The sequence below is a fragment of the Acomys russatus genome, chromosome 19, assembly GCF_903995435.1.
Source record: "Acomys russatus chromosome 19, mAcoRus1.1, whole genome shotgun sequence".
Lineage (NCBI taxonomy): Eukaryota > Metazoa > Chordata > Mammalia > Rodentia > Muridae > Acomys > Acomys russatus.
In genome coordinates this window covers 60,213,022-60,227,459 of record NC_067155.1, presented here as the reverse complement: position 1 = coordinate 60,227,459, position 14,438 = coordinate 60,213,022, and the positions used below count along the sequence as shown (strand labels likewise).

Sequence of the window (14,438 nt, the reverse complement as noted above, 5' to 3'; positions counted from 1 at the left end):
AGTCACGACTTAATTTAGTTGGATGAGATCACTGCCTCCAAGAATCTTTACAAAAGACAAAGCAAAACAAAAGCCTTCCCTAGTTCTAAAACCTTGGGCTCTATTGCTCTTGCACATGAAGGTACATAGAAAATAGGCTTTGCTCAGACTCATGGTAGAAGAAGCTGGCCATAATGCAGCGCCAGCCCACGAGAGCCTGAGGCCACACAGAAGACCTTGGTCTGAGGAAGAAAGAAAATGGCAGCAATGCCATGGGTCAGGTAGCTGCTTGCAAACCTGTCCTGGGGGCCTCCTTCAGATGCTTTCATTCCTGTGCTGGGACACGCCCCCTCTCACCCCACATTCTTCAGTCCATCTGGGGCCCTGAGCTTTCTCCTTTGTTGCTCTTCCCTGACTGGGTCTCAGACCTCGTTCTGGGTAGCACGTGGCTGCCAAGTAAGGGACTTGGTTGACTTGGCTCTGGAGAGAAGGAAAAATCGCAACAAATGCAATACTGTATTTCTTTCTTATTGTTCTTATGTTTGTTTGTTTGTTTTGGTTTTTCTAGACAGGGTTTCTCTGTGTAGCCTTGGCTGTCCTGGACTCACTTTGTAGACCAGGCTGGCCTCGAACTCACAGTGATTCGCCTGCCTCTGCTTCTCGAGTGCTGGGATTAAAGGCGTGTGCCACCACGTCCAGCTCTCTTTCTCATTGTTCAAGGCCCACATTTAGCTCCAACATGAGCATCAGTCAAATTAAGTCAGTTGGATCTAAAAAGATCTCGTAGGAGGGTTGTGAGCCTCACAGCATGATGTTTTTATCAACAAAAGGGAATGGTCAAATGGGCTATTATTTATGGCTTAATTCAAAGAGGCATCATCTCCCAGGCTGGGAAGAAAGCAGTGTACCTGGTCTGGCCTCTACCCCTGGGGCCACACTGGATGGAGCGCTTACACTAGAGCTCTCCACTGAAGGGGCGGGGGCAGCGGGGAGCCTTTGCGTGCTCTCTTTGTAGCCCACTTGCACTTCACCCATCTTGTTGGTTGCTTTGCATTGAAATTGGCTGAGACTGAATCCAGGTCGACACCTGCTGCAGAGTTAGACCATGGCAGAGCTGCGCTTTAGAGATGGACTGTTCCCGACTAACAGGAGACAGAATTTGGGGCCCTCACTTGGTCCAGAAGATGCCGCCATCCATCCCTTCCTGTGAGACAGGGAACTGGCGCCTGCAGACTTGCAGTGTGCAGCTGTGTTTTAGATGTCTGTCACTCTGAATAGCCTGGGAGAGAAGTGGCATGTACTTTGTATGCACCAGCAAGGCTACGTGGACGGCTCTGTGGTCCTGACCCCATGTTCCTCACTGATTTGGTCAAGAGGCTTAGCTGAATAATAAGGAGCCGAAAGCTGTGGGCAGTAATGAGAAGATCCTCCTCGCTGCGCAGTGCGCTTACAGCACCCAAAGCCACCGCCTTTGATTTGCTGGAGGCATTAATCAGTGCTGGCTCTCGTTCTTTCACACAAACATCAGGCCTTGGGTTTAATTAGTAAGCTGTTGGCGTAATCGCCAAGATGTGAAGCTGGGGCATGAAAGTGCAGAAAGGATAGCGGCCTGCAGGCTGTGCACCCCAGCAGGTGGCCGGGCACCCAGCCCCGCAGTCCTTCCCTCTTAGTACTTTCCCTTAATTACTGAATGCAGAAAGACTCCGAGAGACAACCAGAGAGTGTCACTGGCGCTTGGCCCAGGCAGGCTGTAGTCTGCTTTGCCTACGTCACTGCCACTTAGCCTGTAGTTCTGGGTTCCGCAGTGGGCCTTGTGGGGGTGGGCCCTGTAAGCTCCTGGGGTTAGGGTGTTGCCATGATAATGTTGTCTTGTTGGCATATTTCACTATGTTAACATCTTCACATTCTGGGGTCCCTGATAAGTTTTAGTGCATGATTATTTCTTGTAACCCGATACTTAACTAGCACCCAGTAGTTTTATTGGCCCAATTCAAAGCTTGTCTTAGGAATGTCGCCATTCTTGGATGTGTGTTATGTGGGTCCCTTCTCCCCGTTTAAAGGAAGCATAAAGAACTCGTACCATTTTCTTCTCAGTTTTTACAAGAGATTTGTTAACTTTTATGCAGATGGGTATTTTGTCTGTATGCCTGTGTGCACTGTGTGTGTGCAGTGCTTGAGGAAGCCGTAAGAGGGAGCTGGATCACCTGAAACAGGGTTATGGATGGTTGTGAGCTGCCATGTGGGCGCTGGGAACTGAGCCCAGGTCTTCTACAGGAACAAGTGATCTTAACTGCTGAGCTGTCTCTCCAGCCCCTCTGGCTGTTTCCTGCTGGGGTGGATCAGTTGAGCGATTGAGCTGATGGTTACGTTGACACCTACGCCAGGACCTGTTTCATTTTCTGCGTTCATCCCTTCATCAGTGATAAAGCAGAGCCAGGATGACAGCGGCTCATTGCATTCTCCCTCAGAGAGGACTGACAGCTGATGTGTCCAAATAATCCAAAGGCTCCATAATGCTCATTAGAATGGGGCCGAATCATGCAGGGCTGAAGTTTCCCATTGCAACGGGACTGTTAAATGAGCTTTTAATGGTGTAGAGTTATTTAGGAATCTTGGCTATTAAGAAACTAGAACTGGGCGTTGGCCCCCTGTGTGGGCCAGCAAGCAGTAGCTTTGAAGGAACTCAGAGAGGGAGAGAGGAGGGAGGGAGGTGTGGTATGTGTGTTGATGTCTGTGCGTGTGCGTGTGCGTGTGATTGGAGGCTGGAGGTCTGAGCCGAGTGTCTCTTTCCATTGCTCTTCCACCTTATGTTTTTGAATTAGTGCTCCGCTAAACCTGTCATGTGCCAATTGGCTAGACTGGCCAGCCAATAAGTCCCTGGGCTGCTCCTGTCTCCGCCTCCCCGGTGCTCTCTGGTGCTCAGCTTTTTAGTGGGAGCACAAGCTCACGCACACGCCCTTACTGAGGCAGCTCCCCAGCTTCATTTACACATTTCCCACAGTGCTCTTTGCCCTGTGAGGGCATAGTTAAGTGGATAATTTGGCTTGTCTCCCATGTAAACAGACCAGCCTTGCTGAGCCCAGATATAGAGGTGAGTCTTCACGAGCCGGCTCTTCTCGATGGAGCCTTCTTTCTGTTCATGGTGACCGTGGTGTGCATGCACAAGAGGCAGGCGCTGAGGGGCTCCTGGGCTCAGCCTGTGTCAGTCGTTGGTTTCGAATGAGATTTCACCAGTAGTACAGTAGGCTTCGTTCTGACGCTGGAGGAACGCTCTTCTCACCCCAGCATGTTAGTCTTGTGTTGTTGCAGGGTATATTTAGTCTCATCCCAGCGCTAATGAAATACCCTAGATAAAGAAAACACTGACTTGGCATCATAGTTTTGATTGGTCTTGTCCACGATTGACTCTTTGTATTTGGGCCTATGGCAAAGCAGCACTCGGTGGGAGGGCATAGAGGACACAAATTGCTCACCTTGTGACCAGAAAGCAAGGGGGTAGGAGTGTGTAAGGGGCTGGATCTACAATCCGCTTCCAGGTCATGACTTTAGGGACCTCTCACTAGGCCCACAACTCCTCGTAGTGGGTCTACATGGGGAACATGTAGCCTGAAGGATTTGTGTTTATATGGGTCTGCTGGGGAAGACATTCCTCTTACCCTGTGTCATGGCAGCCTTCATTTCATCTTCACTTGGGAGAGATTCTTATGCTGGCTAAAAATTCTATGTCGGTTTCTGTTGCAGTGTTTAAAATGCTGCTGTGCTGTCCTCAGGCTCAACCCTCCCACAGCACCATTAGAGCAATCTGACTTTCTTGTTACTGTGTGTCTGCTGTTTAGGTTTTTCGTTTTTGTCAACCTGACACAAGCCAGGGTCACCTGGGAGGAGGCAACTGCAAACTAGAAAATGTCCCCGTGAGTTTGGCATGTGGGCAGGCCTGTGGGGCATATAGTCTTGATTACTGACCGATGTGGGCGGGCCCAGCGCACTGTGGGTAGTGACATCCCCTTGGCAAGTAGTCTCTGGTTGTGTAAGAAAGCAGGCTGAAGGAGCTGTGGGGAGCAAGGCTGCTTCAGCTTCTGTCTCCAGCGTCCTGCCCTGACTCCCTCAGTGATGGACTCTGATTGCGATGTATAAGGCAAATAACCCCCTTTTTTTCCCAAGTTATTTTTACTCAGGTCATGATGTTTTTATCACAGCAATAGAAATTCTTCCCAAGACAGTGTGTCTTTCTGGGGAGTTTACTAGGGGAACTGCAGACCAGAAAAACCATTCCATCCACGTCTGGCTTGATGAACCAACGAATTTATTGGGGTCACTCATAGGAACACAGTCAGCTTCTGGGCAGCTATGCCACCGAGTTGTTTTCTTAGCCATCATTTTCTGCTGTGTGTTCTCAGAGAAGCCTTCCCTTTCCCTCTGCAGGGGAATGTTGAAGGCCCAGTACTGGTGATGAAAGTTGCTGTGGTCCAAGATGCCATAGTCACGTCCAACCTGGAGGATGGCTGCCCAGCACTCACCTTTACTACTCTGTGTGTAACGGCCTTTCTCTGGCTTGTTGATGGGTTTCTTATAGCTGGTTGTAAGCAGTGGGGTTGTAATGTGCATAAGGATGACTGTCTTCACGTTTCTCAGGTCATCTGTGGGTGCATAGCTTTTAGTAACTTTGGGCACTGGTAGCCATTACTTCTTGCAGTATTTCCTCCAACTCCCCCTGAGCCCCTTCAGAGACTCCCGGCAGTCTCTCAGCTCACTGTTCATTCTCTAAAGTCTATAGTTTGTTTGTTGTCATATCTTGTGTTTTATTTTGAACCGTTTCTATTGCTGTGCCTTTGGGGGCACTAGTCTCCTAACATGTCTCTAACCTATTATGACTATCTAGGGAAATGGACAGATTAGGGAGAATGCCATAGCTCTAAATGCTTTAGTGGGGTTTGCTTTGTTTTGTTTTTTAGAATAAAGCTGTTTTTGGCTCTGTCTGAGACAAGATGGCTCTTTGTGCTCTCAGAGCTAAGCAAATACCCCTCCGATCCACACTGTCGCTCTGGCCTGGCATCTGCTGGGCATCCCTGGCTTCCCTTGCCTCTCACACCTTCTAGTTGTCCTTTCAGAAGAGACCTGGGCTCCACAAGTGCACCTCTCTGGTTTCGCCTACGTCCTAAACCACCCGTTGTTTTCTTTGTTGACTGGCAGCCCTGCCCTCCTCAGGGGCTCTCCTGCAGCCTGATCCCTTTGCTCTGTCTTGATCTGTCATCCCCACAGCATCCCAGCGCCCTGGAAACAGCCGGCGATCACAGTCTTCCTTCCCTTCCTTGGTGGTCAGCTGTTTGGACTTGGAGTGACCCTCGACTGCCTTCCTGACCTTTAAGGTTTTGGCCTCTGCCTCCTCACCTCTGTCATGACTTAGGCTATTTCTCCCCTTTTCTTGCTTTGGTTTTTAAAGAACTGACCACAACTCAGAAGAAAAATACATTTTTCCTTGCATCCCAGTGCAAGAGCAAATGTACAGTCATCTCTGAGTTTGATTTCCAGAATCTCTCACTGATCGTAAATTAGTGGATGCTGCAGCCCCCTCCACGCAAGGGCCTGGACCCTATGCGCGTGCTGCTCTGAGCTGTAGATCATCTCCAGATTGCTAGGACACTGTGTTGTCTCAATGATGATGATGAGGAGGAGGAGGAGGAGAAAAGCCCATGTTTATATTCAGTACCAACCCCTACCCCCACCCCACCACCCCAGGTGGGTTCTGTTGCTGTGATAAAATGCAGCAGCCAAAAGCAGCTTGGGTGGGAAAAGGTTTCTTCCATCCTACAGCGCGCAGCTCGCAGCCGACCATCCTGGGAAGTGACTAAAGCTGAGGCCATGGAGGCCTGGTGCTTACTGGCCTGCTCTTCACAGCTCCTCAGCCTGCTTTCTGCCCACCCAGGCATGGCCCCGCCCACAGTGAGCTGGCCTTACCTATGCCATCACTGACTCATGAAACCCACTAAACGATCCTGCAGGCGGATCTTCTGGAGGCATTTCTCAGTTGAAGTTCCCTCTTTCCAAATGACTCTAGCTTGTGTCAAGTTGACAGAAAACAGCCAGCACGTTCCCTCAGAATATTTTCTGTCCATGTCTGGTTGAATACATGGATGCAGACTCTCCCCCTCCCTCCCACAACACACAGGGTCGCTGCCTGTGTTCCGTGGATCCTAAGGTAACTCACGTCAGGATGGGTCCTAGAGTCACTCGGACACACCAGGCTTTGATTGACTGCACTTTTCCTGACTGTTATAAAGTAATGACAGCTGATGCCTCTTAAACTGGATGGATTATGGATCTAAATCAAAGCTGCTGAAGCCAGCGCTCGCCATCACCATCCAAGGCAGATTGTCTTCGGTCAAGCCTTTCCTGTTTAATGGAGTGCAGTAGACAGACAGAATCCCTCCTTGACGTGCTTGCTCCTGGGACACAGTCCACAGAACCCGTTCTGCCCACTCAGTGCACTTTGGTCTCTCACATGCATCAAGCCCTTTCTTGCCTCCGGGCCTCTGCCGTAGTCTTCAGCAGAACGAAGGCGTAGGCTGCATGTTCTCCTGTCCTACCTCAGCACTGATAGGATTGTGTCAGTCAGATTTCTGTTACTATGACAAATTAGCCAAGTTATTCAACCTGAAGAAAAAATGTTACTGGCCTTCATGGCACCTGAGATTCTAGCTCATGACCATTCAGCTGTGTGATAGCTCAGTGTTATCATGATGGAGGGGACCCGTTTATTTCTGGCAAGTAGGGAAACAGACAGGCAGGCAGAGAAACAAAGGGGGACAGAGACAGAGAGAGGAGAGAGAGAGAGAGAGAGAGAGAGAGAGAGAGAGAGAGAGAGAGAGAGAGAAATTGAGAAATTCCAAGTTTTAATATCTTCTTTGAAACTCGCCATGGCCTAACTTCTGGCTAGGCCATATGTGATAGGCTAACAAACAAGCATGTATACGCACACACACATGCACGCACACACATGGCGCGCACACAGAATTTATTTTTTATGTGTACTGCTTGCATGTATGTCTGTGAGTGCCAGGTCTTGGAGTTACAGGCAATTGTGAGCTGCCGTGTTTGTGCTGGGAATTGAACCCAGGTCCTCTCTGGAAGGACAGTCAGTGTTCTTAACTGCTGGGCTATCTCTCCAGTCCCAGCAAACAAGCTTTTAGCATAAGAGCCTCTGGAGAACATTTAAGATCCAAACTGTAGCAGAAATACTGCTGTTTCTGGGTAGCTTTGCCCCAGAGAAAATCTTGGTGTTCATTTTCAGGTCAGTGTGAGATTTTATGAATCTCAGCAACTTTAATTCTTAAAAAGTCTCTGCTTTTTTCCTGACACTGTTTTCTTTGTGTGTGTGTGTGTGTGTGTCTGTGTGTCTGTCTGTCTGTCTACTAGGCTGGGAAGGGGTCAGTTGGAGGGAAGGTTATTCGTGTTTTCAGAATTGGGGTTCTGTTTAGGATTAGTGAAGAGGAGTAAAAACGTCTTCTTTTTTTCTTTTTTCTCTTTTGGGGGGGGGGGTTCGAGATAGGGTTTCTTTGTGTAGCCTTGACTGTCCTGGACTTGCAGTGTAGACCAGGCTGGCCTTGAACCCGTAAAGATCTGCCTGCCTCTGCCTCCCCAGTGCTGGGATTAAAGGCGTGCTCGAGGGTTGGCATGAGCATGAAGCCAGGTCTGGTGTTGGCGATGCAGTCTGAGTAGCTAGCTAGACGTAGCAGTTGCGTCACGTGGCTTGTTACTCACAGCTCATGATGGAGCTGAGCGGATTGGCTGGCTCTTTGCAAAGTGAGTGCTGGGGCTTCCCCAACAGTGCACTGGGTTTTCAAGCCAATTACTTCTCTCTGTGTTCGACCCATAACATTGCATGGATTGTGCTCTACCCTATGAAAAACTTACAATGCACTTTTTACCTTTTAGGCACATAGAGATGAAATCCAGCGCAAGTTTGATGCCCTTCGCAACAGCTGCACTGTGAGTATAAACAAGACGAGCAGACCAAAGGGGAGAAAGGAAGGGGAGAGCTCTCCGCCGTGTCATAGTGTCAGTGACGTGCGCCCTTGGAGCATAAAGCCCATAATGCTTTGTTTCGGTTTAGTTTTTCAGAGGGATACCTGCTTTAAGGATGTTAAAACTGTACTTTAGGGCTGGGAGGGGCAGGAGATGGAATGGTTAAATAGTCACATAATTCTCAGTGTAGCTGGGTGGGGTGCATGGACTTGTAAAGGTAGCTGAGGCAGGAGACTGGTGAGATGAAGCCAGTTTTGGCTACAGAGTGAGAACTTATCTCAAAACAGAAAGCCCAAAACATTTTATTTTTTCCCTCACTGTGAAACTGTAGGTAGATCCAGCAGCTTTAACAATGCTCTCAAGGCAGCTCACCCACTCCGCAGTGTGGAAGGGTCCATGGCTGGCCCAGACAAGATGCTATCCAAACGCCAGGGACTGGCTTCCTGTGTGGCTTACTCCAGCCTGTGGCCTCTTGCCAAATGTAGAGCCAATCAATTCTCCTGTGGACCAAGAAAGTTTATCTTTCTAACAGAGAAAATAATTTGCCTTTTTAATATGCAATTTCACCACCTAGGACCCTTGTGGGTGACTTCACTTCTGCAGAGTGTTCCATCAGCAGACAAGCATCACTCGTGGGTTACGTAACTTCATCAAATCACTGCAACAGCAAGGTCTATTTTTGATCAAAATGAAGGACAGAAATAGGCCCCTTTAGGAGCTTGGGGACGCTGTCCTTATTTGTGCTTCTGTGTCTTTTTGGTCTTTTTGTGGATCTTCTGCTTTCTCGGTCCTCGGCGGTACTGTCCCTGCTTGTACTATTTACGTCTGTGAATTTCCAGAAGCACCCCCTCCCACACGTGTGTGCATCTGTCCTTTTTACTTCACAAGGACCCTTCACCGACTAACTGGGGCATTCAGTCTTGGATGTACTGTCAACGTTTTGCATCTTAGCTACCTGAGTAGCCACAAGGTAGATGCAGCCAGCGGATGTCTCCCTGTGTCCACTTGTGAGAACCCTTTGCCCCAGAGGGCTCCTGCCAGTCTGGGGCCAGAGTTGAGTCTTGTCTAACCTTGAACTTCTTGTGAGTAAAATTGGAGAGAATGGGCTCTTGGGGGCTGAGAGCTGCCGCACCACCCACTTTGAATTGTCTGTGGACCTGGCAACAGTTTGCCCCTTTTCCTTTTCCTTAGTATTTGCAGTGTGTGGCTAGGACCACAGTTTGTTCTGTCTCCCCTCGTGGACATTTGCATCCTCTCCATATGAAGCTGTGAGGGCCCTTTGGTGGCGGCAAGCACGAATCTGTGGATCTAGATGCAGTGGACAAGGGGCCTGCCTCTGCATGCCTGGCAGACTGCTCTGCTCCCCCTTCCACGAGGAACCCGCAGATTCTGCTCCTGTTCTCGTCCATCTAGTAGTCTTAGTTTCTTATTTTTGCATTAATAATTTGCTGATTCCACATACATGCTTATGAATGACCACAGAGTGACACAGACTTTGCATGACTTTCTTCTGTGTGATTTCTCTCTTTTTTCTTTCTTAGTCAATCATTTTGAGATACAATCTCACCGTGTAGCTCAGTTTGGCCTTGAACTTGGTATCTTCCTGCCCCAGCCTTTCAAATATCACAGTTTCAGACAAAGGTTACCATTCTGTCTTGGAACTCTTTGAAATGCACTTACATTATCTTTTAGAACAAGAAGCTTACAAAGAGAAAGATTGATAGATTTAGTAGGTAAATTAAAAATACTCTACATCAATAAGATTAAATGAAAAGTTAAAAAATATGAGACATTAAACAGCACACTTTCCTTTCTATAGTGATCATAAACTTTTATAAATTGATGCTGATCAATTATCTAATTAATAGCAAAAGACATTAACTATGACTCCTTTATGTGACTGTTTCTTCCTTAAACTTGGATGGTTTTTAAATCTATCAATCAGTTAATTTGATTTATTCTACTTGCCTAAAGACTATTTTATGTCCTTTAGTTTTTTAGCATAAGAAATTTAATATAGCTGGGTGCGGTGTCATATGTAGGAAAACAGGCAGGCCGATCTCTTCTGAGTTCAAGGCCGGCTTGGTCTACAAAGTGAGTCCAGGACAGACAAGGCTATAACAGAGAAACCCTGTCGTAAAACAACAAACAAACAAAAAAGAAATAGAAAGTAAGCCGTTTTTGAGTATCATTGAGATGTAATGGGTATAGAATACACTTGAAGGGTTTCAAAGTATGTATACACATGTGAAACCAACAGGGTCGGGATAAGAAACACATCCAGCACCCTTCAGGTTTTCCTGCTAGCCTGGGAAGCCTGGTCGCCATTTGTAAAACTGGAAGTTTGGCTACAAGGGAATCAGTTTGATTTGATTTCTGCCTTAACTTACATAATGTTTATAGTTTCTAAATTTGATTCCTGTGAGACAGTGATTTCTAATATTTGCTTCCTTTACCACTGGTATTTGGTGGCGAGGCCTCTAGGACTGTTTCCGAAGGTGGTGGGGGACCTAACCAAGTGTCGTCCACTCCACATGTCAACTAAAGCAGCTGGGAGACACAGTGGTCTAAGCCATGCATCTGGAGTCAGGCAGACAGGGTCCTCAGATAGAGCGACCTCTAGCAGCCTACCCGATACCATCCTCCCAAGCGCCCGTACCCTTGTTGTGCGGTGCTGTTAACCTATGTGGCCTCTCTTCCAACATGACATTGATTTCCCGGTTCCCAGTTAGTGGCTGTGGTTCGGGTGCTGGTGAGGGACAATGGGGAGCTGCCCATTCAGGCAAGGACTTGGCTTTCAGGAGCATGGAGATGACACTTTCCCCCAAGGACTCCTTCAGTAGTTAAATGAGATGAGGTGGGCAGCATGCATTCACGGCTTGTCCCATGGAAAGGTCTAAGTGGCTTTGGCCTCTCCTGTTACCTTGGGCTCCTAACATAAGCTTTGGTTTGGGAAAATGGCTTTCTACTTTAAAACACCTGGAAACTACTGCTTTGAGGCATTTAGCCACAATAGTGGATCTCAGTGACACTGTCAAGTTCAAGGCCACTTTAAAGCTGCCACGAGAGCTTGTCCTGGGTGTCCCTTCTCTTTTTCTGTCTCCAAGATTGCCTCTGCCAGGAAGTATCAGTTCTGTTATTGATAAGAACTCCATATAACTCAGCCTAGGAGTGCCCAGTTAGTGATTCCAGAGAACTTGCTGGGAGCAGGAGGCCTCCAGGCTCAAACCATTTCTGTGTTTTGAAGGGATTTTTAAAAAAGGATTTGATTCAATCTGGCACCTAAACCCCTCCCTGAGTCTGTTTTAGAGGGGAGTTGGTGGGCAAGCATATGACACAGCTTTAATTATGAATCAATCTGTCAGCTATAAGATTAAAAATAAATAATATGCAAATAGCTGCCTTCGGGAAAGCAGGCATTAAAATAGGATTTCAGTCCTGAGTCTTTCCTGTTGATGCCTACTGGTTGCCTGGCTCCTTCCACCCTAGCACGCCGTCGGCCTTCCCCTTCATGTTCTAGCTCTTTGTGTCCTGGGTGAGTGTGAGGTGTCCACAGTGCAGTTCTGGGGTGCTGAGCTTCTCAAGGTAGCCTTGGAAAGCGACAGGTAGCCCCAAATAGAGAGCTTGGGTTTTTTGTGTTTTGTTTTTGACATTGAGAGTAGACAGCTTTGTATTCTCGTTCTCTCTTAGAGCTACAGCCAGACCTGCTGTCTAGAAACAGCCTAAAGAGACCCCAGCTGCCCCCTGCCGCCCTGTCCTTTATTTTTTTAAACTGTGAAGGTAGAACTAGGCTTTCTGTTTCTTTAAGCCTCTGTGCTGAGGGCTTAGACCATCTGCTTTTAGTGTGGGAAGGGTTTACTCACAGTCACAAAGATAACCTAAGAATTTTTGCACATTCTCTGGTTCAAAAGCAAGAAGGGCACCAGGCAGACTGGCATACAGCCTAAACCAGCCCTGAGGAGGCCGAAGCAGGAGAATGTTGAGTCCCAGGCTAATCTAGGCTGTAGATGTTTTAAAGAAACAAGCAGGAGAAGGTCTAAGTAGTCAGAATCCCGTCCTCTGTCTCAGAGGCAGCATCGTGTGGGGGTGGGAGGTCGTAGTCTTAAGTTTACGCTGAGCTCATGTTTTGACTTCCTAATGGACTAGCCCTGTGCCCTTGGTGAAGTTGCCCTAATTTCCCCATCTGTAAAATGGGACACTCGCTTCAAAGACGAGTTGAAGGGATTGCTTGTTATGCTAATAGGGTTCCTGTGTCTCTCATGCCTATTACCTCAACAAAGCAGGTAAAGCTGTGTCCACTGCTTCCCACAGCCTCACCTCAGCCAACACACACACACAAGCACACGTATACACATACTCGCGCACACACACACTAGCTCGCTCTCTCACACATTATCCTTATCTAGTCAAATAAGGAAAATGGAGACAAAGACAGGTCCAGAACCAGAGATCAGATGCTAGAAATAGAAGTCAAGACAGGTCCCTCCAAGACCCGATGACACCAGGAAGAGAGGGACCTTCCTTCATTAGCCGACTTAACTCAGTGAGGGGACGAGCCTGGACCTTGCCCCCTCATTAGGTTTTTGTGGCTTTCTTCTTGAGCTCTTTATAATCTTATTTTGGGCAAAAGAGAAGACATGACAGAAATGGGCTCATAATAAACTCTGTGTGTGTGGTTTTTTTCTTTCTCGTGAATCAAAGAAAGGAAGTAGGTACCCAGAAGCTTAAATATAACCTTGAATGGCAAGGAAATTATATATTCTCTGTGAATAGATTTTCTGTAGTTAGCCTGTTCCCCAAGGGGCTTTCAGAAGGAAACATCATTCTGACCATTAATTTATATCCTGTTTATCTCTTATGACACAGGACTTGAATAGATACAAGATACTTTAACAATAAAAGATGAAGAAAAAAAAAAAAAGATGAAGAATAAATGTAGTATTTAGTTCCGTGTCATAGATGGAGGAATCTACCAAGTTCAAACTCATTTGGAGTCCCAGAGTCTTACAGGCTTGCTTGTTTGCTCCATTCTGCTATTTTTCTCTGGGGAAGGGGCAGAAAGAAGCAAATGGTTAAAAGGAGACATTTACAGTGTAAGGGAAGGACCTCAAGTGGTGGGGTTACTTTGTGTGGGATGAAAACAGGTGAATGTGTGCAGTTGTCTGTCTTGATTTAGCTGTGGCACTCGAAGGGTGACACGGGGACCATTTGAGACTAACCATCTTCAGGGAGCCGCACAGCACATGGATCCTTTTCTAGGTTTCTAAGGAAGATGTTTTGTCCAAGTGCCTGGCCAGCAGCTTCACTGCCTGTTCATAGCTCACAGTGGACTTGTAAGAAGCGCAGGGATCAATATGGGTTTCCATGCCCCGTACAGGTCACTAGACCACTTCCCACCCTGAGAGGCCAGCAGCTCAGGAAAGCGAGCTTCCTGGGGTACGTCAAAGGAACGTCCTTGATTCTGGGTGCTCAGGAAGACTTGTATATTTTAAATTGATAAAAGGATTGAAAAAAGGATTTAGGCAGGAAAGCAATGCTAACGGATTATGAACTATGTCTATTATAGGTGTGGAAACCTGAAACAGTTAATAATTGTAGGCTTAAAGATGTTTCCTTTTAATTAATTTATTTTTGTTGCATAAAATTTAATTTATGGTCCATGTGCCTTATTCTAACTATTATGAGAAAATAACCCTTAAACTTCTATGGTATTTTATGTAAATGTTCTCTGCAAGCGCTTATACTAAGCTTCAGCAAAGAGAATAGACAAGCTGAACGCACTGAAATTGAAGTCATTCTGCCATTCAACAGGAAAATAATTTAGGAAAACCAGATTAAATCTCTCTCAGTAAAATGACAATTTCATATACTTAGAGAACTCACCGTGTAGCAGAGTCCATTAAAGCCACATCACGATGCGCTATTGTACCCTTGGAATTATCCAAGCTCCCCTTAAGATTCCCTCCCCCTCTTTGTTACACAGAATTAAATTCCCTGCCTGTGATTTTATTCAAATAACCCTGAGTATCTTTCATTGTGATTCTTCCCCGATAAAACTTTATTTCACTTTCTAAGACTGTGGCTATCTGCAGTGGTGGTATCCTGTAGGTGGTGTCAAGGTCAATTTCAGTTTAATTAGATAATTTTAATACCAGTCAGCCCTGTCTCCTCGACCCGTGATTTCCTCCTTGCACAATTCTTCCTGCTCTTAACTGGGTCTCATTTGCTCTCACCCCATTCGTTTAGCACTTGGTTGATTGGTTCTTGCCATACTTTCTAGATGTACCTCAAGTTACAGAGAAAGGTGACGCCCCTCCCCATATGTGTGCTGAGTTAATGAGTTGGTGAGGGAGCACGGGTTTGGCATCAAGTCCGAGAGCTGCAGCTTGATTCCTGTTATCATGCCATGTGATACTGTCTCACTTCGGCTTTCAAAA

General features: G+C 47.0%; 1 protein-coding gene across 1 annotated transcript in view; it reads left to right on the top strand.

Moving 5' to 3' along the window:
• Cit (citron rho-interacting serine/threonine kinase) overlaps positions 1-14,438 on the top strand; it is a 162,380-nt gene that overhangs the window by 110,214 nt on the left and 37,728 nt on the right. Inside the window, exon 23 of the mRNA XM_051161668.1 lies at positions 7,912-7,965. Coding sequence (XP_051017625.1) covers positions 7,912-7,965 — 54 coding nt within the window. The remainder of the gene's footprint in view (positions 1-7,911; positions 7,966-14,438) is intronic.